The sequence below is a fragment of the Pseudorasbora parva genome, chromosome 4 (assembly GCF_024679245.1).
Source record: "Pseudorasbora parva isolate DD20220531a chromosome 4, ASM2467924v1, whole genome shotgun sequence".
In the NCBI taxonomy this organism is placed as follows: domain Eukaryota; kingdom Metazoa; phylum Chordata; class Actinopteri; order Cypriniformes; family Gobionidae; genus Pseudorasbora; species Pseudorasbora parva.
Genome location: NC_090175.1, coordinates 57,197,949 through 57,225,294, shown reverse-complemented (window position 1 = coordinate 57,225,294; position 27,346 = coordinate 57,197,949). Strand labels below are relative to the sequence as shown.

Sequence of the window (27,346 nt, the reverse complement as noted above, 5' to 3'; positions counted from 1 at the left end):
TAGCTCATTTCTATGCGGTTGCTAAGGTGAGTAATGCATTTAAGGTATTATTAAATGCTGCAGGATTTAACTATTTTACTTAATTTTTTTTAGTTCGATGCTTAAGTGCACAAAGGCGGGTTCTAGGGATCAACAACATAATGTCTATCGACACTCATTAAATCACATTATACTGCACAGGCTGTAAATGCGTTTGTAATTGTGTGCGGTGATGCCAGAGCAAACATTGCTAAAGTTATGCATCAGATGATTGAATGCCTTCATGCATGGTGTTAAAATCTGTCCCAAACGTCTCATAAAAGTGTTTGTAGTTGTTCATGTGTGCGCTGCATCATGTGACTCTGAATCATTCTATGTGTCTGATGTAATGGCTTTTGGGATACGCTGAATATTACTGAATGTGGATCGAGAAAATAAACCATCTGGTCATTCTGGGACAGACACTCATAACCGTGCAGATGTACAGGCCCTACGGATGATTTAAAGATCACGCTAAAGTTCATTGATTCTTTTCTACTTCAGGGTTGTGTGAGGAACATCTGCAGCAACAACACAAATACATAAATCATGTAAACCAAATTTAATTCAATTTACTATAATGCAGCATTTGTCAAATGGCTTTTAGTTTTTATTATAGTTTGATTCATATGTTGAATTAGCTTTTTTTTCATGTTAACTTTAGTTACAATTTTAGTAACACTAGCAACCAACCAGAGTACCTAAGCAACCACATAGCAACACCCTAGCAACCGCCTTGAATGACCTAGCAACCCCATAGTTCACAATTTATCTGAGAGACTGAAAACACTTTAGCAACCACCCATTATGCCCTCGAAATGGCATAGCAACACCCAAACAACCACCCAAAGTATCCAGGCAACCATATAGCAACACCCTAGCAACCACCTTGAACGACCTACCAACCCCATAGTTCACAATTTATCTGAGAAACTGAAAACACTCTAGCAACCACCCATTATACCCTCGAAATGGAATAGCAACACCCAAGCAACCACCCAAAGTTTCCAAGCCACCGCATAGCAACACATTAGCAAACACCTTGAACGACCTAGCAAGCCCATAGTTTACAATTTATCTGAGAAACTGAAAACACTCTAGCAACCACCCATTATACCCTCGAAATGGCAAAGCAACACCCAAGCAACCACCCAAAGTATCCAAGCCACCGCATAGCAACACCCTAGCAAACACCTTGAACGACCTAGCAAGCCCATAGTTTACAATTTATCTGAGAAACTGAAAACACTCTAGCAACCAACCATTATACCCTCGAAATGGCATAGCAACACCCAAGCAACCACCCAAAGTATCCAGGCAACGGCATAGCAACACACTAGCAAACACCTTGAATGACCTTGCTTGGGTGTTGCTATGCTGTTTGTAGGGTACTTAGGGTGGTTGCTAGGGTGTTGCTATGCAGTTGGGTACTCGGGGTGGTTGCTTGGGTGTTGCTATGCTGTTTGTAGGGTACTTGGGGTGGTTGTTAGGGTGTTGCTATGCAGTTGGGTACTCGGGGTGGTTTCTTGGGTATTTCTATGCTGTTTTGATTGTATTCTGGGTGGTTGTTTGGGTGTTTTCAGTTTATATATATATATATATATATACAGTATATATATATGTGTGTGTGTGTGTGTGTGTGTGTGTGTGTGTGTGTGTGTGTGTGTGTGTGTGTGTGTGTGTGTGTGTGTGTGTGTGTGTATTTTTTTAATGGTTTTAGTTGAAGAAACCAGGGGAATGTTTAAGCTCAATCTTGCAACGTTTTGCTATGGTTTCCGGGTTGACCGTCATGTTTCCTGGAAATGGTGTGCGACGGGTTTGAGATGCTTTTTCTCGTTTGGTGGGCGTGTCAAAAATTTCCGCCCAATCAGCAGCAACAGTGACTGTAACATCGAGTGTGTTTCGCAAGTTATGTATTCATACCGCTTTCATCAGGCTCCGAAAACTCTTCCAAAAGAAGACAAAGAATGGCCTTCTCAGCTGCCGTAGTTGCAGTCATCATCAGAACAGGCTGTTCAACGCACAGGAATGTTCTTCAGAATCTGTTTATGTCCATGTTTAAACGCCTTGACTTGAACCCCAGTGTATGTCCAGTGAACTTCTCCAGCCCTTATGTAATATATGGGTGGAGGGGCAAAAATCAAGTCCAAATGTAGCACTTTGTCATTGAGTTCTTGGTGCTCTGAAATCCGATCCAGGAAAACACCGGCCCAAAAACCACCGGAAAACAGGAAGAAAGGGATGAGCTCTGAACGTTTATGGTAATACGGCTCTCGACGACTCTTACATGTGGTGGAGGCTGTTAAATACTCATAGTTGTGTGGTAAATATAAAACATAATATTTATTGCTTGCCAAAAATAAATGCGGTGAGTTTTGATGTTGTGGTGAACTTGGCTTTAGTGGCGGAGAGTTAAAGTACTATTGAGGAGATCATCTGAAGATTATTACAGAAACATTGTCTCGCTTTATTTTATTCTTTTATTTCAGATTCTTTTATTATCCAGTAAGAAAACTAATGTGGAAACATATGTGCTGTGATTTAATAAATCCCTCGATGTGTGACTTTGCCTCATCAGAGGCTGTGATCCGAAAACTGGACTAGTTGATCAATGGCGTCGCAGCATCCCAAATGTTGGTTTGGTGTGTGTGTGTGTGTGTGTGTGTGTGTGTGTGTGTGTGTGTGTGTGTGTGTGTGTGTGTGTGTGTGTGTGTGTGAGTGAGAGTCTGCGTGTGTGTGTTTTTTGCCTGACACTCTGGGACGACACTACACTCTAAAAAATGCTGGGTTGTTTTAACCCAATGGGTCAAATATGGACTAACCCAGCAATTGGGTTGTTTTAATCCCACAGTTGGGTTAAATAATTGCTTAAGATAACCCAATCGCTGGGTTAAAACAACCCAATTGCTGGGTTAGTCCATATTTGACCCAACATTGGGTTGTTTTTTACCCAGAATTTTTTAGAGTGTAATTTATGGTGTGTGTGTGTGTGTGTGTGTGTGTGTGTGCATGTGCGTGTGCGTGTGTGTGTGTGTGGGGGGGCATGTTTTTGTGACATATGAGGACTCAAATGTGTATAATGCCATGGGTATGACACAGGTATTACAGGAGAGGGTGAAATATGAGGACATTACCCATGGCCCCACTTTACAAAAGGCTTATAAATCACACAGGAGGAGTTTTTATGAGAAAGTAAAAATTTCTGAAAAATGAAATGGGGGGGGGGGGGATTGGTGGTTAATCCCTACGTTATGGGGACAAAATGTCCCCACAAAGATGGCAATATCCAAAATCCTTGTCCTTGTGGGGACATTTTTTGGTCCCCATGAGGAAAACATCTTATAAATCATACAACACTCTAAACAATTCTGAGTAAAAAACAACGCAATGTTGGGTTAAATATGGACTTACCCAGCAGTCGGGTTGTTTTAACCCAGCGATTGGGTTATCTTAAGCAAATATTTAACCCAACCGTGGGATTAAAACAACCCAATTGCTGGGTTAGTCCATATTTGACCCAACATTGGGTTAAAACAACCTAGCATATTTTAGAATGTACGCTTATAGTATCAAATCGATTCAGATGTGCCACGTCATGTTGCGGATGCTGTCTCATCATCTTCACACACATTCGAGGGAAACATGATGACATTTTTTCCAAGCAGTGACCACAGAAACGAGGGGTTTTCCGACTCATTCACAGACTGAGGATTTGGAATATAAATGCATTTAGTAACACGCAGGAAGCCAAAGCTAATAACTGAGCTGGTTAGGCAATAATATGCTGTATTAGTGTCTCTGATCTACAAATGGCAGACTGTAATGGTTTTCATAAACGCTCCAGCAACTGATAATAATTCAGTGTGTGTGACATAAGACATTTTATATTAGGTTAATGGTCTGTCTTATGATACAACTTAATGATGTTCGCTTTCTACCATCTGACACACGACTCTTCCACCATACCGTCCAGGCCTAAACGAGACCGTATGGATGTTATATGATCTTTCACGTTGAATTTGAATCTTTAGACTGTAAATGGATCCCATATGGCGAGGTAGATCTAGTGTGTGTGTGTGTGTGTGTGTGTGTGTGTGTGTGTGTGTGTGTGTGTGTGTGTGTTGGGCATGTGGTGTGGTGGTTTGCCATGGAGTGATGTAATCTCGGTCATATTTACGGAGTGTGTCGAGCCAAAAGGTGCCACGGCTGTTTTATCCTCTTGTGTTGGTTTCTATCCAGACTGCTGATGCAGCTTTTTGGCTTTGGCTGGCTAATGCATTCTGCATGCGGCCGAGGGGTTTTCCTTTTCCTCTTCCTCTTTCTGAGTCTAAAGGAGGTCATATCATATCCAGAGGTGGACAAACTACACAACTTCATTACTTAAGTTAAAGTAAAAGTACTGCTGGTCAAATATTACTCCGTTACAAGTGAAAGTTATAAAACAGATTTTTACTGGAGTAAAAGTACAGAAGTATTTGTTTTCAAAAGTACTTAAGTATCAAAAGTAAATTTGTTAATGTCGCCGCATTATTGTATTATAGTTGTATAAATGCACATTATGCCATCATGGTTTAAGCCAGTCAGTGACGCTCCATCTGACACACTAGCAGACGACTAACTTAAACTCATTTAAATACTTGTAGAAAAGTTACAAAGCTGCTGTCACTTTAAGGCCGAATGCACGGATCCAATACACTGATACACATCTGATATTCTCACACTGTTCACCTTCACTGAAGACAGAATCAACTTTGTTTATGTGAGTCCTCCACTAAATGAGCATTTGGACATCCGTCTTCTTCCATTTTGCTCTAAACTATAAATCAGTGTTTAATAAATGCTGTGAAATCATTGAACTTCACGAGACTCTACAAGAGTGATTCCTGAAAGGCTTTCTGCAAAAACCCAAACACCTTTTAAAGAAGAAAAAAATCATCCACTGACTTTCAAAGCTGCGACAGAAACGACTTTCGACTTCGAGGACCTTGATAGAAATGTAGTGGAGTAAAGAGGACGATATTTGTCTTTCAGATGGAGTGAAGTTAAAGTCAGAAGTTTACAGAAAAAATAATACTCCAGTAAAGCACAGAGACTCAAACAGTGAACTTCAGTACAGGACTCGAGTAAATGAGCTGAGGGACGGTCCAGCTCTGGTCATATCGTTGAATCTTTTTTTCTCTAGAGACTGTTTTTGTGCTCCATAATCATTTAGTTTATGATGACCCTTTGCTCTGACCCTTAAAGTCACCATAAAATAAACTTTTAATGGAATATTGCATGTCTTGTAATCTTGAATCAGAATAATTTCTTATCTCTTCTCTGATGATGAGGGCGGGGCAACCTGTCACTCACATGAGATCCACCAATAGCAAACCTCAACCAGTCAATCAATTTCCCACGGAAAAAATCAAGCCCGGCCCCTACATTTGTTCTTGTTTCTAAAGCTTCAATCTGACAAGCGTCAACTATATTTCCATGAGGCTTTAAGTTGTGACTTAAAGGGTTAGTTCACCCAAAAATGAAAATTCTGTCATTAATTCCTCCTGTGGTTGGCCAGCCGTCAGACCTCCGCTCATCTTCACACACAGATGAAGATATTAGTGTTGAAATCCGATGGCTCAGAAAGGCCTTCATTGACACCAATGTCATTTCCTCTCTCAAGACCCATAAAGGCACTAAAGACGTCGTTACAAAGCCCATCTCACTACAGCGGCTCTACAATCATTGATGAAGAGGCCAGAATAGAGTTAGTGCGCAAAAACACTAAATAGCGACTTATATAGTGATGGCCGATTTCAGAACAAAGCTTCCAACCGTTATGAGTCAGTGAATCGATTCATGATTCGAACCGTTATGAATCAGTGAATCGATTCATGATTCGGATCGCCAAAGTCAAACTGCTGAAATCACGTGACTTTGGCGATCCGAATCATGAATCGATTCACTGACTCATAACGGTTCGAATCATGAATCGATTCACTGACTCATAACGGTTCGAATCATGAATCGATTCACTGACTCATAACGGTTCGAAGCTTTGTTCTGAAATCGGCCATCACTATATAAGTCGTTATTTAGTGTTTTTGCGCACTAACACTATTCTGGCCTCTTCATCAATGATTGTAGAGCCGCTGTAGTGAGATGGGCTTTGTAACGACGTCTTTAGTGCCTTTATGGGTCTTGAGAGAGGAAATGACATTGGTGTCAATGAAGGCCTTTCTGAGCCATCGGATTTCAACACAAATATCTTCATCTGTGTGTGAAGATGAGCGGAGGTCTGACGGCTGGCCAACCACAGGAGGAATTAATCACACAATTTACATTTTCGGGTGAACTAACCCTTTAAAAACTCTCTTTTGTTTTTATAATGTTTTCAGCAACCCTTAATGCTTTCTGTAACATTCATGAAATATATATTTTTTTACATTTTCAGCATTTTAAGCGTTCAGAAGTAATCTTTTCATAACAAAACGTTCTCAGAACCCTCTTTTAAAATCGCTAATGTGAAACAGACTTAACCTGGGGTTAAAAAAGCCTTCTAATGTCTTCCATCTCTGTAGATTTCCAGGACTGTCAGTTTTACTGTTCATCATAACAAGCATCATTATGTCATTAGCCTGCTGTTCAGCGGCACAATCGCTCTTTTATATGGCAATAAAGAGCTTTTCTTGAAAAGAATGAATAAACTGTAGGATATAATGACTCTTTGTGTTGGCTGAAACTGAAAGTATTCCTCAAATATTTTTCTCGGTTATCATATTCAATGTTTTTTTACACCCATAAACAGCATTATGAGGTGTGAGGTTGAAGCTCCGTCATTAACATCACTGAACCACATAAGAACTCCATTACTGTAAATATGAGCCACAGATTTAGTGGTTTTAAAGGGTTAGTTCAACCAAAAATGAAACTGTGATGTTTATCTTTTGGCCTCCAGTGCATCCAACATGTAGGTGTGTTCGTTTCTTCAGTAGAACACAAATTAAGATTTATAACTCCAATGATTGCCGTATAATGCATGTCAATGTTTTTTTTTTTTTTAAATATATATATGAGAGCCACTATAAGAGTAAAAAACACATACATACAAGTCCACATTAAACCCTGCGGCTCGTGATGATACATTGATGTCTTAAAACACGAAACAATCGCTTTCTGCGAGATATTCTGCGACTTATCTAGTGTTCCCATCCGTCAGTACTTCCAAAAAGAAGGTCAAAAACCCGGCGCAATCATAGAAATGTGTACATAGAATCCTCATTTGACCGATCAACTCCATGCACTAATGAGGCATCTATGTACACATTTCTTTGATCGCGCCGGGTTTTTGACCTTCTTCCACGGAAGAACTGACGGATGGAAGGAAAGGTTCTATATAGAACCGTAAAAGGTTCTATCGGTGCTACGTATTTAGAACCTCTAACAGGTTCACTGCAAAAAATGCTTTTCTTATTTAGTAGTCCAAACGTCTAAAAGTATTTACTAGACAAGCAAAAGTAATTTTCTTGTTTTGGGGAAAATATAATATATAATGAGTTTTTGCTTAAAATAAGCTCAATAATCTGCCAGTGGGGTAGGAAAAATAATCTTAAAACAACATTATTTTACTTACCCCATATTATTTTCTCTTAATTTTTAGTTATTTTTCCCCAACCAAGATAATAATTTTTACTTGTCTAGTAAATGTTTCTTAATGTAAGAATTTTTAGATATTTAGACTAGAAACAAGACAAAAATACTAAATAAGAAAAGCATTTTTTTGCAGTGTTCTGAACCTTTTTTAAGTGCCGAAAGGGTTTTTTCTCGTCATTATAGAACCTTTTTAGCATAAAAGGTTCTTTGGAGTATACTCAACTATACTTCTATATAGAGCCTTTTAGGGGTTCCAAATACGTGTTGCCCCTAGAACCTTTTCTTCTAATGCTGCGTTCACACCGCACACGAATGACGCGATTCGGGAGAGTGATTTACATCTTAAGTCAATGCAGAGACGCGAAAAGGCATTCTGCAGCACGATTCGCGCGAATGGCGCTGCAAGGATCAGGCGAATTAAGCGTTTTGAACGCGTGATTCGCGCAAGTTGAAAAATCTGAACTTTGGCGGATATTCGCGCCGCGTTACCCAATGAGGAGCCTGCTTACTGCTGTCACGTGGTGAAGTGATGGATGGGAAACCTCGAGGCCAGAGTAATTTAAAAATACTACTGTTATTGTGTCACAAAATGTAGTTTTAATGGGCGAGAATGTAGTTGTTTAAAGCTCAAATATGTGGTTTATTTATTAAAGGTCCACTGAAGTGCCTTGAAACGCGCCGCATTATTCAATGTGTTAACGTGATTTCCCCTGAAGCGGCTTCAGCTGTAAGCAGCTCCTCCCCTTTTTTGAAACAGCCAATAGCGTTTCGTTAATATACAGTTTGACTAGAGCGCAAGAGCGGACCTTTCTCTGTTTGGTAAAGCCAGTTTCCTCTAACACTGTTTATCATCATAATCTCCTCCATATCGCTTTGAAATGCAGAATTAAAATGGGTCGATATGTTTTGTTGTCTGTGCCGACTCGCATATGATCCGTGCTGCGCTCTCGTGTCTGTAGTCTAAATTTAGACCAGAGCCGTTGGGGTGTGTGCGCTGCTGCGGTGTGTGAAACTAACGTGAAAACAGACTTCATTCGCCTCAAATGAAAGCATATTTACACTGAATGGTTTCCTATCGCATATATAGTGTGCTAAGTGCCTTTTACCGTGTAGAAATGAGTAAATGTGTGAACAACTGACCGATTTCAGCTTCAGCAGTGAAGGGGGCGGGCTTTAGATTCTAGAGCGCATTCTGATTGGACAGAAGATTTGACGAGAAAGTAAAGTCTGCGATGATGTCACCAAAATCTGAGATTCGTTTTAGCGGAAGTGAGAGACTGTAAATTTTGAACGCTTATATCTCCTAAATGCAAATTTTGTCATAGTTTTGGAACAAACAAGCTTATTCATAACTTTAAGGCTAACACAGTCATACTAAAAACTAAACAACTACAATTTGGATTTCAGTGGACCTTCAAGAGAGCTCCTATTTGAAAATTTGATCTGGCGTTTCAGAGGTGTGACACCCAGGCGATCAGCGGCGCTCAGCGCTCATCAACCCCGGCGAGAGCAGCCTTAAGGCCGGGGACACACTGGCACGCTCACGGCACGCTTGGCCGGGGACAAGCGTGCCGTGAGCGTCTCGGCTGCGTGGCGTGTCCGTTTTTATTTCGGCTCCCATGTTAACCGGTTAGCGCTTCCATACTGCCTGCGTCAGCCGCGCGGCTCACGCGCGGTCCGAGCAGCGCGGAAAACGCGTGCATGCTTCAAATAGAAGAGACGCCTATTTTTCACGCGACACGCGAGCGTGTTGGAAGCGTTTCCAGACAAAATAGAATAGGAAAAGATGTTTATATGCCATTTTGACACGAATGCATATTAATAAATGACATTTTCATGTTTGAAAGTCTGTAGGTTAACATAAATGCAGATATAGGCCTACTTGTAAAATTAAAAACAACATAATTATCGATTTTGAAATATTAAACCTGTCAATACAGAACGAAATAATCTGTAGCCTATTTTGCCGTCAATACCATAGATCTGTATGGTCAATAGGCTACTGCCGACGTTGTCTTTGCTGTATCAATAGGCAATATATTTATATTTAACATGAAGTATAGGGCTTCCCAGCAGCAGCAGCGCCGCGTCAGACACGCTTCTGGTGTGCAAAGACAGAGAAAACGCCAGGCAGACGCCCCGCGACTGACACGCAGCAGAAACGCCACGCTTGCAGTGTGTCTCCGGCCTAACTCGGCTAGTGCTACTGCCGACTGCCGCTGCCTGGCAGAACCCCCTCCCATGACGTGAATTGGCGTTTGTTGTGTAGTGAATGCCACACGAGAAGGAAGCGAATTTCATGAGCGAATAAAGCGAATGGATTCAAAATGTTCACGCGTCCAACTTCGCGCGAATAGTGCGATTTATTCGCGTCATTCGCGTGCGGTGTGAACGCAGCATAAGAGTGTGGATAAGGTTTGTCTGCTATGAGGTAAAAAACAAAACAAATACTGTTCTGTTTCTCGCAGAAACCGATCGATTGGTCATCACGAGCCGCAGGGTTTAATATGGATTCGTATGTTTGTGTGTTTTTTACTCTCATAGTGGCTCTCATATAAAAAACCCATTGACATGCATTATACGTATACGGACATTATAAAATCTTTATTTGTGTTCTCCTGAAGAAATAAACACACTTAGATGTTGAATCCCCTGGGGGTCAGCAGATAAACATCACAGGCTCATTTTTGGATGAACTATCGCTTTAAGGCTGTGAGGATGCTACTTATTTCAAGCCTTTCAAGAAACATGCACAAGCAAAACACTAATAAATATATATTAATGGATGGGTGCATATATGATACAATCAGAAGAGTAATATTCGGAAACTGATCGCAAGCCTATCTGCTTTTTATCTACTTGATAGTGTCTTTTCTGAAAAAGTGTGCAGCTGAACAATGCCAGACTTCAGCTTGGTTCTGTGGAGAATAAATCACAGAAGTCATCCATAAAGTGCACTTCACACCGCTCAATACAGTCGGTCTGTCCGGCCTGATTAGCAGTGTTCGCAGTCTGGCTGTGATTAGCGTTTCCTCATTAAACCGTCTGACCTGCTGAGTGCACGCAAGTGCCCATTAGGGGCTGGCAGGGGTGCACCATGGGAATGTGACGAGTTTGTTGCAGTAAAAAACCAATAGTCTGGCAAAAGGTGACATGCTGTCACAGCGGGTTAAGGCACAAATTAAATAAAGGCTGGACCAATTCACAAAGTAGTTAATGTTTAATGAAAACAAACTCGAAGTAGCTCATATAAGATACATTTAAGTGTGTTTAAAATGATGTTCTGACGTTCCTCTGTGCGTTCGCTCGGCTCTGCTGTGACATGTTCACACTGCTAAGAGTGAAGCGCTTCTGCAGAATAAACCCGAGGGTAGCGCAGATATGACGCGATTTACCGGCGACTCCCCCAAAAGCTATTCTGACACGTCCCGGTCATTGGTTAAAATAGCAATTTTCTCACAATTTACAAATAGTTGGAAATATTTGGGATATTGTAAGTACTCAACTGAACAAAATATATAACACTGGCCGAGTGGTTTTTGGATATTTTACTGCAAAAATACTACATAGTGCACCTTTAACGCAATACACATTATTGCAGGGGTTTTCAAACTGGGGTCCCCAGTAAATGTCAGAGAATAAAAAGACTAAGCAAAAATGGATAAAGTCCACCGAATAGTCTAATGTTTCATTTCTAAATGTTTCTCTCCCTTTCTTGCCATTGAAATTCCAGATTAGTATATGCTTGCTTTATCTTTAGTGAGTTTTTCTCACTATAATCCCCTTCATCTTTCTCACTGGGGTTGTAAGGCAGTTTTCTTAACATATTACGTATGCTGCTTGCATACATTTATTGTGAAAGTATACAAATAATTCTTCAGGTTTGTACATCCAACATTAATACACTGGGGGGGAAAAATGTTGGTTTTTAAAAAAGTAAGTAACCTGGTTGCCTTAAAATTCTGAGTTTATTGAAATTAAAAATTTGAGTTGATACAATGAAGGAAATTGGTTTAATAAATAGAAACTCAAAATATTATTGTATCTGAACCACATAAAAATGTGATAAATCGTGAAAATAGCACTATTTGGCTGCGTCATCACAAATAAAACACACACAATTACACAATATGCTTACACAATCTTTGTATTAACTCAAATTTTAATTAAAGGCAACCAGGTAACTTTTTTCTAAATAAATGTTTACAGTGTAGCTAATTTAAGATGGGAAGCAATATATTGTATTAATACTGTTTATCTAACCGTGTAAATGTTTTTTCGTACGTAAACATAGATGGATTTTAAGAATCTCATAAAGGTTCATCATGGGGGTCCTTGGCATCATAAAGTTTATAAACCCCAGCATTATTGCATCAGTGGGTGAGTTGGGCTTGACTTGATGTGATATTCGATGGCGTTTCTTTATTATAAATATTATGTTCGATTCGTCAAGCCAGCATTAGAAGCAGCTGTGCAGAAACGCAGAGCTGTTGTGTTAGATTTGTTGCAGTGTGATTACATAACCTGTCGGTTAAAACAATCACGTCTGGCGGGTTAATATTGTCACAGCTGGTTTAAATATGCCATACTTCAACATTCACTGCGTATTGTAGATGAAAAGTGATGTCAGGTTTGCATGAATCTGTTCAGACATCATTTATCTGTTGTCAGTGTGTCTCAGGTGAAGGCGAGTGTCGAGTGTTAAAATATCAGACGTGTGATGACAGGAAAGACCAAAGAAAACACCAGATATATCAGCAGTCCACTCCTACTAAGTCAACATCCTGGATAATTAGTTGCGGCCCACTTGGCTGCTTTTAATCAGCTTTGAATCAGACAATCCTTAATTTCTCTTCTTTCAATCAGATCTTATTTCTTTGCTTTTGTAAGTATTTGTGGAGTACTTGATGAATGATAAACTATGCAACTGTGCACTGCAAAAAATGCTCTTCTTACTCAGTATTTGTGTCTTGTTTCTAGTCCAAACATCTAAAAATTCTCACATTAAGAAACATTTACTAGACAAGCAAAAGTAATTGTCTTGTTTTGGGAAAAAATAACTCAAAATGAAGAGAGTTCTGCTTCAAATTTAATTAAAAATGAAATTACAACATTGAAATAAAAATGTAAAGTGTGTACAAATATTATAAAATCGTGAATATAAATAAATGGGAATCATGTTCATCAAAATGGTGCACATTTAATTGATCTAACTTTTATGTTGGTCGTTTGTCTGTTTCCTTATAAAGGTCCAGAAATTCGTGTTTTTTCTTCCTCTTTTTTCTTTTGCCAGGTGGCTTTTTTAATGATATGATGTCATTCCGTTGTCTTGCCGCCAGCCAATCGCTGCTGATCGTGGTTTCGAGTATCGATCATCTGCCCTCTTCAGGGGACACAGGCACGAGCAGTGATCTCAGATCATTTAATCCAGATATTTTAATCCAATCCGCAAATTGGTTTGAAGAACCAAATTAGCCAGAGATCAGTTATCAGGATTAGAAGATCTGGGATCTGTCCAATCCTCTCGGATGTATTAAGCGAGGGACGGAGAACGGGTCCCAGATCTACCCCTCTTTATCCTGCGTTATCTATTTGGAATTTCATGATTATTTTTAGTAGTTTTTACTAAATTATTACTAAGTTAATACAACAAGATTACAACAAATAATTTCAAACCAATTAGATCTTGTTGGAAAAGCATAATTCAATTTCGTGTAAAAGTTTTCCTTATTTTAATTAAGTTCGTTCAAAAGTTTATATTTTGAGTGTTGTTTAGGGATTTAACTAACATGACAGAAGCCACTCTTGCTGAATGTGCTGCTCACATTAGTGCCTATTTAGGGACGCTCCTCCCTAAACATCTCAGATAACACACACACACACACACACACACACACACACACAAGCTCAGCTGATAACTGTGTCCATGTGGCAAGGAAGAGCATAAAATCTCAGCCACACAACGTTGCCATGTAAGTTTACACTGCAAAACGCATTGTTTGCAGTGCAGCATGTGTGTGTCTAATTTGGGACGTTTTGACATCATGTACTGTCCTAATCCACTGCTTTTTTTCTTTTTTTTTTGTGACGTGTCTGCAGGTGTGCGTCTGCTGCGGTTTGCCATGTCATCACAGCTGGACGTGCCACTGAGGGTCAAAGGTCAAGCGGTGGCCAGCTGCAGGATCGTGGTCAGTGGGCCAGTAAAACTGAATTCCTGCTGGCCGTTGCCGGGCAGATTATCGGTCTGGGTAACGTGTGGCGATTCCCATATCTGTGCTACAAGAACGGAGGAGGTGTTTTTATTTTATGCATAATTCGTACACATGGTATTCTTTTTTCTCATGCATATGTAACCACTATTTTAAAGGGGTGGCTGTATGCGATTTGACTTTTGTAACTTTAGTTAGTGTGTAATGTCGCTGCTTGAGCATAAACAGTCTCTGCGAAGTTACAGCGCTGAAAGTTCACTGCAAACGGAGATATTGTCTTTTAAAGTTACGGCAGTTTATTGCCTACAAAAATGGCCGCTTTGGACTACAACGAGCTTCTTCCTGGGTTGGTGACATCATAAACCCTCGCTAGTCTCCGCAGATGTGACTTCTGCCCGTAATGGGAAGGGGCGTGGCCTTAACCTGTGCTTCAGCCAAGAAAAATACAGGAAACTACATTTGGCCATCTGACCAATCATTGTGTTTTTCAGAGGGAGGGGCTTCATAGAAGCAGGAAGCAAACGAGCCGTTCAAAGCACAGACAGCGGTGTGGAATAAAGGGAGGATAGAAGAAAAATACAGGGTTAAAAAAAAAAATGATTCAGACATGTTATACTGCGCCTCATAAACACAACCAAGCCTAAAAAAAACACGGAACCGCCCCTTTAATTAATTTCAATGTAAAGCACTTTGAATTGCCATTGGGTATGAAATGAACTTGCCTTGCCATGCAAACATCACAACATATTCATGCTTTTTGTGCTCTTGTGTGTCTTGTTTATGACTTTAAATCCCATAATCCTTCAAACAGGTGTGTTCTTTGTGCCGTACATGTTATTCCTGGTTGTGTGTGGCGTTCCGCTTTTCCTGCTGGAGACGGCTCTGGGTCAGTTCACCAATCTGGGAGGAGTCGGCGCATGGAGGAAAATCTGCCCACTTTTTGCAGGTTACATGTTTGTAGAGTTTAACTCTTTCCCCGCCAGCATTAACAAAAATAATGATAATAATTGCCAGCCACCGCCAGGGTTTTTGACCATTTTACCCAAAATGTACTACACAAGTACAAATTATTGTCTTGTTTTGGTAAAAAAAAATAACTCAAAATGAAGAGAGTTTTTGCTTAAAATAAGATGAATAATCTGCCAATGGGGTGAGAAAAATAATCTTGTTTTAAGATTATTTTTCTCACCCCATTGGCAGATTATTTATCTTATTTTAAGCAGAAACTCTCTTCATTTTGAGTTATTTTTCCCAAAACAAGGCAATAATTTTAGCTTGTCTAGTAAATACTTCTTGTTTTAAGATTTTTTAGATGTTTGGACTAGAAACAACCATGGGCGTCGGAACCATTGTGTGTGTGTGTGTGTTTGTGTGTGGGACAAGACCCACCCACTTTTTATCGTCTCTAATTCAGCACATGTCTGTTTACCTTGACTACCAATTAACCGAGAAACTTATTAAGAAACGTATTATTAAACACATGTTAACGCTTTTCTAATATGTTCTCTTTTTTTATTGAAAATACATTTTCCGATCTGATATGTGATGGGGAAGGGGAGTAGAGCGAGTGTGGCTAAAGTCGGATTCGAACCTATGCTCGAAATGTGTCAAAACTTGATGCCATGCGTCTCTTACCCTTACTCTACAGCCAAAGTAAATAATTAAGTGATTTCTTTAACTTTGTCTGGTCCAATAAATAGTTTAGTAAACGGCACTTTTTCTGTCTGGACACGGAGGACGGAGCATAAAAAACATGCAACTTGTTCATTATCTGTGAAACTGTTGATAATGGCAGTTAAATGAATATCGCCTTATTAGACTATTGGTGTTGACTGGTTTGAGGTCTTTTATTGGTATAGGAAAGGGATATGGCCTCAAACGCACCATAATGCAGGAAATCACATCTATGAAATCATTTTTTTTCTGGAGGAGAACCCCCAGACCCCCCAGGAAAACAATTTCCCCACCTATCATATTTTGCCTTAGCCGCTACTGACCCACCCACTTTTTATTTGCTTCCGACGCCCATGGAAACAAGACAAAAATACTAAGTGAGAAGAGCATGTTTTGCAGTGCAAACACAGATGAGGAGATCGAGTCCATCTACACCTCTAATGCTTCAGTCCTGCTCCTCATCCTGCTCCTCATCTCATTCTCTAACATTAGATAGATTAGATTTATATGATGATTAATGATCAGAGATGATCAGACACAGATGAGGAGATCGAGTCCATCTACACCTCTAATGCTTCAGTCCTGCTCCTCATCCTGCTCCTCATCTCATTCTCTAACATTAGATAGATTAGATTTATATGATGATTAATGTTTATGATCACGTTATTTTTCATATGCATATGATTACATGCGATCGCTTGTTTTACTCCGTCTTACTCGTGTGTGTTTTGATCGGGAGATTCAGTGCTCATTCAGAAGATGCGTAATAGCGCCCCCTAACGTCTGACAGTGAAAACACGGAAACCTGGACAATTCTGTGTTTGGCGGGGAAAGAGTTAAAGTAGCACAATTGATGATTTTTGCAGCTGTGTAACTGCTTTGAAACAATCTGTATTTTATTAGCAGTGTATTCTGGAATGGTAGTTGTCCTTATTCGACTTGATCTCACAGCTGTCATTGATTATGGCATATATTGGCGTTTGGAAGTTGTTGGTTTTTAAGCATACCGCCTCAGACTGGTTTAAATCATATTTGAATGATAGATCATTTTCTGTCTGCATTGCAAATTTGTGTTCTACATCTGCTAAATGATATAGTGGTGTGCCACAGGGTTCTTTACTTGGGCCTGTTTTATTTTTGTTGTATATGTCCCCCTTAAGCTCAATATTTCATAAATTCAATGTTATATATTATATGCAGATGACACTCAGTTATACACCGATCAAGCTAACATTATGACCTAATATTGTGTTGGTCGAAACAGCACTGACCATATCGTTTCACAGACTCCACTAGACCCCTGAAGGTGTGCTGTTGGATCTGTTAGCTAACCCTGAAGGCTGAACATGGTCTCAGCAATGCTTAGGTAGGTGGAGCGTGTCAAAGTAACATCCACATGGATGGAGGACCCAAGGTTTCCCAGCAGAACATTGCCCAAAGCATCACACTGCCTCTGCCGGCTCGCCTTCTTCCCATAGTGCATCCTGGGGCCATGTGTTCCTCAGGTAAGCCACACACACACACACACACCCGGCCATCCACGTGATGTAAAAGAACACGTGATTCCTCAGACCAGGCCACCTTTTTTCCATCGCTCCGTCGTCCAGTTCTGATGCTCACGTGCCACTGTTGGTGCTTTCGGCGGGGTCAGGGGTCAGAGGTCACCCTGACTGGTCCATACGCCTCAAACTGAGCTGCTCTGTGTATTCTGACAGCTTTCTATCAGAACCAGCATTAACTTCTGGAGCAGTTTGAGCTCCAGTAGCTCGTCTGTTTGATCGGACCCCACGGGCCAGCCTTCGCTCCCCACGTGCATCAATGAGCCTTGGCCGCCCATGACCCTGTGGCCGGTTCTCCACTGGTCCTTCCTTGGAGCACTTTTGATAGATACTGACCACTGCAGACCGGGAACAGCCCACAAGAGCTGCAGTTTTGGAGATGCTCTGACCCAGTCGTCTAGGCGTCACAATCTGGCCAAACTCGCTCAAATCCTTACGCTTGCCCATTTCTCCTGCTTCACACACATCAACTCTGAGGACTAAATGTTCACTTGCTTCCTAATATATCCCACCCACTAACAGGAGCTGTGATGAAGAGATCATCAGTGTTATTCACCGGTCATAATGTTATGCCTGATCGGTGTATATTCCAATAGATACGAAAGGCTCTCAGTCTTTTGATGCACTTGTAGTGCTTAGACAAGATTAAAGCTTGCATGGTTGGCTAGCAATGTTCTTCATCTCAGTACGGATAAGCCTGAATGTGTTGTCTTGGACCCTCCTCTGCCTCTAAGGAAATTATAAGTAGGTTAGCCTCTATGTCGAACGTTGTATTGTATTGTGTAAAGCACTAGAAATAACTCAAGTCATATGACTACATGAGGCTTGAACACACACCCAAAATTGTGCTGCATGTGATGGAAGGGTGTCTGTTTGGATTTTATTTGTAAATGCAAATTTCTTCTTTGACTTTGAGTGGTGCGTTTCAGTTTTATTTGTTTATGGATGGATGGTTTGGTTACTGCAGGTCTGGGTTACGCCAGTCAGGTGATGATCTTACACAGCTGTGTGTATTACATTATTATTCTGGCCTGGGCTCTTTTCTACCTGTGCAGCAGCTTCCAGACGAGGCTTCCCTGGGCTCACTGCAACAACACCTGGAATACAGGTGAGAAACTCCCTCACATATACATCGAGGTCCTGGTTCGCTTTGAGTTTCTAGGCTGTGCCTCCAGCGTGTCAGGACGCTCACATCATCTGTGTGGTCATGTGAGTGCAGCGGGCCAAGGTTTAGGCTGAATTTTGGCCCAGTTCATTTCCATGATCCAAACGTCTTGACACTCAGAACTCATTCCCCACCCATAGAGCTCCATCACAGTGATTTTGGAGGGCGGCTTTTGGAGAGACTTTTTGACACAGCTAAACAATACACATTTTTTACACATTGTGCAATTTGAATTTTTAGCATGAGCCTTTTTACATCTACAGCTTCAATCTATTTCACAGCTAAATCTGACATGATTATTGGTTAATCGTATTAATTCTATCTAATCGAAATTATTTGAGATGGGAGCAATGTTTGAATTTAAATATATATATATATATATATATATATATATATATATATATATATATATATATATATATATATATATATATATATATATATATATATATATATATATATATATATATATATATATATATATATATATACTGCAAAAATGCTCTTCTTATTCAACATTTTTTTTCTTGTTTCCAGTCCAAATATCTATAAAAAAAAAAAAATCAAGATTCATTTTCTAGATAAGTAAAGTGACATAAGATATTTTTGCTTGTTTTACGGGGAGGAAAAAATCTAAATGAAGTGAGTTTTTGCTTAAAACAGGCAAAATGATCTGCCAATGGGGTCTGAAAAATAATCTTATTTCTGTTCGGGACGAAAACAATAAATGAGATTTTAATCAGAAACAAGATTATTTTTCTCACCCCATTGGCAGATCATTTTGCTTGTTTTAAGCAAAAACTCTCTTAATTTAGATTTTATTTTTAAGAATAAAAAAATATATATATATATCATGTCATTTTAATTATCTAGTAAATGCATCTTGATTTAAGAATTTTTAGATATTTAGACTGGAAACAAGACAAAATTACTCCGTAAGAAGAGCATTTTTTTTGCAGTGTACTCTATAAATAGCCTATATCATTTATCAATTTGTATTATTATATAATATTATGTACATTCCCATATTAAAAAATAACATATTAGGCGTACTCTATAAGTGACGTGAAGAAAACAGGATTAAATTATTTGTATCGTCAGCACAATATTCCTGATCATGACAGGCCTACTGACAGCACGTTAGAGAGAGAGAGAGAGAGAGAGAGAGAGAGAGAGAGAGAGAGAGAGAGAGAGAGAGAGAGAGAGAGAGAGAGAGAGAGAGAGAGAGAGAGAGAGAGAGAAGCGTCCTCATGAATAATGTGTTGCGATCTCCTCTAGATTCCTGCGTGGGCTTTGAGCAGCACAACGGCAGCCATGTCTCTGAGAACGCCACGTCCCCAGTCATTGAGTTTTGGGAGTGAGTGTCTGGTATGATGGCGTGTGTGTGTGTGTGTGTTTGTTTTTGTGAAATATCAGGACACAAATGTGTGTAATGCCACGGGTATGACACAGGTATTACAGGAGAGGGTGAAATATGAGGACATTACCCATGGCCCCACTTTACAAAAGGCTTATAAATCACACAGGAGGAGTTTTTATGAGAAAGTAAAAATGCAGAATGTTTCCTGTGATGGGTAGGTTTAGGGGCTGTGCGTGTGTGTGTGTGTGTGTGTGTGTGTGTGTGTGTGTTTGTGTCCAGGCGTGAGGTGTTGGATCTGTCTGCAAGTGTAGATCATCTGGGCTCGCTGAACCTCCGTCTGGCCTCGTGTCTGCTGCTGGCGTGGGTCATCTGCTACTTCTGTGTCTGGAAAGGAGTCAAATCCACCGGCAAGGTGCGTGTGTGCGTGTGTGTGTGTGTGTGTGTGTGCGTGCGTGCGTGTGTGTGTGCGCGTGGTGTGTTTAAACAGTAGCATTAGAGTAGATCCTCCTTTATGCCCCTAATGTCAGAGTCCAATAACTCTATTTAATAGATTGTAATGTTTCATGGATGGATGGATGGATGGATGGATTAATGGATGGATGGATGGATGGATGGATGGATGGATGGATGGATGGATGGATGGATGGATGGATGGATGGATGGACGGATGGACGGATGAACGGATGGATGGACGGACGGATGGACGGATGAACGGATGGATGGATGGACGGATGGATGGATGGATGGATGGATGGATGGATGGATGGATGGATGGATGGATGGATGGATGGATGGATGGATGGACGGATGGACGGATGAACGGATGGATGGACGGACGGATGGACGGATGAACGGATGGATGGATGGACGGATGGACAGATGGGTGTGTGGATGGATGGACGGACGGACAGATGGGTGTGTGGATGGATGGACGGATGGACGGATGGATGGACGGATGAACGGATGGATGGATGAACGGATGGATGGATGGATGGATGGATGGATGGATGGATGGATGGATGGATGGATGGACAGCAGATAATTTGATCATAAATCCGGTGAAGCGGTGAAATATTCCTCCAGTGTAAATCATCTGTTCTCTGTGTGAATATACAGTAAAGTGTGATTTATTCCTGTGATCAAAGCTGAGTTTATCATCATTAGAGTCACATGATCCTTCACTAATCATTCTCAGATGCGGATCTGATGATCAACACATTTATGATTATTATCGGTGCTGAAAACAGCTTCAGATCTTTCTGGAACCCATTGATCTAATTGGCTTTGAAATCCCTGCTGTGTGTTGTGTGTGTTGTTGTGTAGGTTGTGTATGTCACGGCCACGTTCCCGTACCTGATGCTGATGGTGTTGTTGGTCCGTGGCGTGACGCTTCCTGGGGCGGTGGATGGGATTATTTATTACCTGAAGCCCGATCACACACGACTGACGGACCCTCAGGTACTATAAAATAAATACTACACTGTAGAAACAAATATGAATCTAGACGCACACTAGCGGTTACTTTTTTTTCTACACTTTTTTTAACTAACACCGTTAAGTGACACCACGCTAGACATGTGCCGGTAAACGGTAATACAATAAGTAAGGGCTAATGTCCACCAGCCGGTGGTTATCTCAGAATAAACCCCTCCAGAGTGATCAGGACCCCGAGGCGAAGCGGAGCGTCACTCTGAAGGGGTTTATTCTGCGATAACAACCGGCTGGGTGGACATTATCCCGCTTATTACACGCCTACTAGTCTCAAATAAATTACACACTAAATATTGTCTTGAGATTAAATATTTTATTAGCTCTTCCGCAAAGCTTCCGCAAAGAAAAACAGTTCCAGACTGCTTTAAGCCTTTATCTATTGCTGCTAAATGTTGAGAATGAATGCTGAAAGGGTTAGTTCAGCCAAAAATGAAACCACGCCTATGATTTACTCACCCTCAGGTCATTATAGGTGTTTATGACATTCTTCTGTCAGACAAATACAATCAGAGTTATATTTAAAAAGTCCAGGCTAACGTTAATCCCAGCAGTAGTTGGAGCTGTTTCTGAAGTCCATTAAATGCAGCTGTCCGTCAAATAACGTGCTCCACACGACTCCGATGGGTTAATAGAGCCTTCTGATTCCAATCGATGCGTTTGTGTGAGAAAAATATCCATATTTAAAACTTTATAAAAGAAACCCGCCTTGAAGTCTTCCATTGTAACCCACGGCTGTTTAAGCCACAAGATGGCGCCAGCGTTAAGCACAGAAGTAGAACCGGTCGAGATAACTCGCAGTACCCGGATGAGCGGCTGTTATCTGGGAATAACACACCGCTGGAATGCGCGATTGACCAATCAGAATCAAGTATTTCACAGAGCCGTGTAATAAATCACAATTATGACCGTGACTCTGGAAGACTTGAGTTAAGCTTTTCTCTGAGAAAAGAACAAAGAACGGCACTGAAGTCATTCTTAAGAAGGGAAGATGTGTTCGGGGTTTAGCCGACCGGATACGGCGAAAGTTTAATCTGTCAGCTCTGCTTCTCGCTGCTCTGATTGGTTGTAGCGCTATCCTATCGCGTGCAGAGGGAGTTTGACAGACGACCGTTTATCCGCCCCTCGGATCGAGCCATCAATGGTGAGTTTCCAGACCAAACATCTCGATGTGGCTCTGGTTTGTCAGGCTATTAAATATGCGGATCATGCATTAAAGGAAGTGTATAAGATTGTGGCCAAAACTGGTACTGCAATCCCTATTTGTTCGGCCATTTTATGATTCATTGAAATACATTTCTTACATACAGTTCCTTTAAATACATTGCAAAAAAATGCTTTTCTTACTTAGTATTTTTGTCTTGTTTCTAGTCTAAATGTCTAAAAAAAATTAAATTAAGAAACATTTACTCGACAAATTAAAATTATTGTCTTGTTTTGGAAAAAAATTACTCAAAATTAGGAGAGTTTTTCATTAAAATAAGCAAAATAATCTGCCAATGGGGTAAGAAAAAAAATCTTGTTTTAAGATTGTTTTACTCACCCCACTGGCAGATTACTTTTGCTTGTCTAGTAAATACAACCCCAAATCAGAAAAAGTTGGGACAGTATGGAATGTGCAAATAAAATAAAAAAGAAGTGATTTCTAAATTTACTTTGACTTGTATTTCATTGCAGACAATATGAACACAAAATATTTCATGTTTTGTCTGGTCAACTTCATGTCATTTGTAAATATGCATCCTTTCCTGTCATTCAGACCTGCAACACATTTCAAAAAAAGTTGTGACAGTAAAGCATTTACCACTTTGTAATGTTGCCATTCCTTTTCACAACACTTAAAAGACGTTTAGGGACTGAAGACACCAAGTGATGAAGTGTTTCAGGTGTAATTTTGTCCCATTCTTCCTGCAAACTAGTCTTAAGGTGGGCAACAGTATGGGGTCTTCGTTGTCGCATTTTGCGCTTCAAAATGCGCCACACATTCTCTATTGGAGACAGGTCGGGACTGCAGGCAGGCCAGTCAGGTACCCGTACCCTCTTCCTCCGCAGCCAGGACTTTGTAATGTGTGCAGAATGTGGTTTTGCAATGTCTTGTTGAAATATGCATGGACGTCCCTGGAAAAGATATCTTCTTGAAGGCAGCAGATTATGCTCCAAAATCTCTATGTACTTTTCAGCATTAATGGTGCCTTCACAGAAGTGCAAGTTACCTTTGCCAAGGGCACTGACACAACCCCATCCCATGACAGACCCTGGCTTTTGGACTTGTTGCTGGTAACAGTCTGGATGATCCTTTTCTTCTTTGGTCCGGAGCACACGGCGTCCATTCCTCCCAAAAAATACCTGAAATACTGATTCATCTGACCACAGTACACATTTCCACTGTGTGATGGTCCATCCCAGATGCCTCCGAGCCCAGAGAAGTCGACGGCGCTTCTGGACACTGTTAACATAAGGCTTCCTTTTGGCACAGTACAGTTTTAACTGGCATTTGTGGATGTAACTACGTATTGTGGTACTTGACAAAGGTTTGCCAAAGTAGTCCTGAGTAGGGTTGGGCATCGAGAACCGGTTCTAACTTGGAACCGTTTAAAAAATAACGATTCCATTGGAATCGTTTAGAAAATTTATTTTCGGTTCCGATCTTCGGTTCCAAGCGCGCAAGTTTTGGTTTCCATGGCCACGTGATTTCCGGAGCTTGCGCGCCCGCTTGTTCTTTTAGTCATGGAAGCCCGGTAAGCGGCTCTGAAGTGTGGATTTATTTCACTTTTTAAAAGCCTGGGTCGGCACAGTGCAACTAGTGTTGTCAAAAATATCGATACTGAAATATCTGTAAAGATACGATAGCCTGCTCAGCCCACACAATCGATTCCAGCTCCTCTCCTCTCTGACCGACAGCGAGTTGACGCGCAGCCGCATATATTCTCATTCAGCCGGTTAACCTCTGAACACGACGGACGCGCGTTCTGCTGGACTTTTCCTTAAGACAGCGTGTTAGTGTTAGTGTGTGTGATCGGTCTGAATTTCGCGCGGATTGCACATAATTCTTCGAATCCCCGCAGATTTCAGGCTCACATCTGAAGCGCGCACACACACACACACCGTAATAAAGCCCCCTCTGACATACAAGTGCAAATATGTGCTTCTTTTTCCTGCTTATTATTGGTCAAATACACTCAAACAAATTCTCAGTGCACATTTTGAAGAGTATGTAAACACAGTCTTAAACAATTCAGGTAGAAATGAAGAATGAGTAACAGGAACAGTGTTCAGGATCTATGAGTGCGCCAGTTCTTAAAGGGACAGCAGTCATTTGTTATTCAAAGTCAAACTACAAAAAGACAAACAATCACACTGCTCTTGACTGATCAACCTGTGTAACTTTAATGGTTTTATATGAAACTATTTAATTTTTTGCAAAAAACATTATCCAATGTAATTTTAAATTTATTTAGCCACTTTGCGTTTTTTTATTCAGTTTCTTACCTGAATGTTAGACCTACCTGAAAAAATAAAGCTGTCTATTTCATTTATATCTTTTATTCTATTGTATTTATTTGTGCTATTTTGTGTAATATGTATCTTTGTTTATTCAATTTAACATTCAAAATCAAGCTTACTTGTGCTGTGTGTAAACTATTGCAACACAATTACCCCGTTGTAAAAAATACATTGAGTTAACAAATATTTGTGAGAATTTTAATAGTCATTGATCAATGTTTATATAGGAGAAAAAGCTTAAAAGCTTTATCATATAAAGTGATCTCTTCAGAAGAAATTTTTGATTACCTAGACTTTCAAAAGACAGACAAAAAAAAATTATATAAAAAATATCTAATTGACAGTATATGCAGCGTTTTCCCCCCGTTTTATTGAAAATAGCATTGAATATCGATGTGACATGTTTTGACTCCACCCCTCAAAGAATCGGAATCGAGAATCGAAAAGAACCGGAATCGAAAGTAAGAATCGGAATCAGAATCGTTCAAATCAAAACGATGCCCAACCCTAGTCCTGAGCCCATGTGGTGATATCGCTTCTAGATGAATGACGATTCTTGATGCAGTGCCGCCTGAGGGATCGGAGATCACGGTTGTTCAGCTTAGGCTTGCGGCCTTGTCCTTTACGCACTGAAATTCCTCCAGATTCCTTGAATCTTGTAATTATGTTATGCACTGTTGAATGTGAAATATCCAAATCTCTTCCTATCTTTCTTTGAGGAAAATTGTTTTTAAACATTTCAATAATTTTCTCACGTATTTGTTGGCAAACTAGCGATCCTCGGCCCATCTTTGCTCCTAAAGGATTAGACCTTTCTTGGATGCTGCTTTTGTACCAAATCATAATTTCAATCACCTGTTGACATCACCTGTTTCAAATCACATCATTATTTAACCCTTTTACCTCATTACTAGCCCTAAATTGCTCCTGTCCCAACTTTTTTTGAAATGTGTTGCAGGTCTGAATGACAGGAAAGGATGCATATTTACAAATGACATGAAGTTGACCAGACAAAACATGAAATATGTTGTGTTCATATTGTCTGCAATGAAATACAAGTCAAAGTAAATTTAGAAATCACTACTTTCTTTTTTTTATTTGCGTTTTCCAAACTGTCCCAACTTTTTCTGGTTTGGGGTTGTACTTCTTGTTTTCAGAATTTTTAGATGTTTGGACTAGAAACAAGACAAAAATACTGAGTAAGAAAACTCTCTCTCTCTCTCTCTCCTCTCTCTCTCTCTCTCTCTCTCTCTCTCTCTCTCTCTCTCTCTCTCTCTCTCTCTCTCTCTCTCTCTCTCTCTCTCTCTCTCTCTCTCTCTCTCTCTCTCTCTCTCTCTCTCTCCTGAAGGTATGGATGGACGCAGGGACTCAGATCTTCTTCTCGTATGGCATTTGTCTGGGAAGTCTCACGGCTCTGGGCAGCTACAACAAATTCAACAACGACTGTTACAAGTGCGTCCTTCCTCTCATAAAGACTCTTACACATTTACACTGCAAAAAATGCAATTTTTTTTTCCAATTTACTAGACAAGCAAAAGTAATTGTCTTGTTTTGGGAAGAAATAACTCAAAATGAAGAGAGTTTTTGCTTAAAATAAGAAAAAAAAAAACAAGAAAAATAATCTTGTTTTCTGTTTGAATTAAGAGTATATTTTTCACCCCATTGGCAGATTATTTATTATTTAAACATCTCTATATCGCACACCATATCGTTTCCATCAACAAAACATATCGTAACATTTTTATATCATGATAAATCGCTTTAGCTAAAACATCTTTATTTTGCGAACCACATCGTTTCCATCAACGAAACATATCGTCAAATTTTTATATCGCGATATATCGCTTTGAATAAAACAACTGGCCCCTCTCCAACTATAGTGGTTTAACGATTAGATGCCCTTTTATAGTCTTGTTGGCACTGCGTCACCTGACCTCCATTGGCCAATAGGATTGGTGTGATTTCACTGAAGGCGTTCCCAATGAGTTCCCTCAAAAGGGAAACAGCTTACATGCGTAACCCTGAGATGTTTTCATTAATATTTTATATTAGCTTTTATTTTTATATTTTCTATTTTTCATTTTTAACTTCATAATTTGTGTTTCGTGTTTCAGGGACTGTTTCAGACTGTGTCTCCTCAACAGTGGCACCAGTTTCATCGCGGGATTCGCCATTTTCTCAGTTCTTGGCTTCATGGCGCAGGAGCAGGGTGTGGATATCGCAGACGTGGCGCAGTCAGGTCAGGAACGATGCATGATGGGTATCGCAAAAGCATATTAACTTTTGAGAGCAAATATTTCTGTATGCAGTGCTGGGCGGATTACTTTCAAATTGTAGTCGGTTACTGATTACAAATTACATGACAAACTGTAGTTAATAACGTAATCATTTTAGGTAACGTATTCTGACTACTTTTGGATTACTTTTGGATTACTTATGGAGTAATCTAAATTGGGGAGAATCAATAGATTATGAATAATTTACTGACATTGTATGAATAATGTAATCATGTAATCCAAAAAAAGACTATTTTAACTCTTTCCCTGCCACTCAACGCTTTCCGATCTACTCAATCTGTGTTTTGATCACAGTTCTTACAACGAAACAATCGTTTTTGCTCAAAATGTTGACCATATAACGTTAAACAAACATTTTATTAATACTAATGGAAATATATTTGTTCATAACGAGAACCTTAACAGAACATTAGTTAAAGTTCGGAGAATGTGTTCTGTGT

At 40.1% G+C, this 27,346-nt stretch overlaps 1 protein-coding gene across 1 annotated transcript in view; it reads left to right on the top strand.

The window, feature by feature from the left end:
* The window catches only part of LOC137073824 (sodium- and chloride-dependent GABA transporter 2-like), a 70,453-nt gene that overhangs the window by 34,546 nt on the left and 8,561 nt on the right, over positions 1-27,346 (top strand). The window contains exons 2-9 of the mRNA XM_067442525.1: positions 13,750-13,943; positions 14,671-14,805; positions 18,060-18,200; positions 19,536-19,614; positions 19,897-20,029; positions 20,941-21,075; positions 25,958-26,061; positions 26,724-26,848. Of these exons, the coding sequence (XP_067298626.1) occupies positions 13,750-13,943; positions 14,671-14,805; positions 18,060-18,200; positions 19,536-19,614; positions 19,897-20,029; positions 20,941-21,075; positions 25,958-26,061; positions 26,724-26,848 (1,046 nt within the window). The remainder of the gene's footprint in view (positions 1-13,749; positions 13,944-14,670; positions 14,806-18,059; positions 18,201-19,535; positions 19,615-19,896; positions 20,030-20,940; positions 21,076-25,957; positions 26,062-26,723; positions 26,849-27,346) is intronic.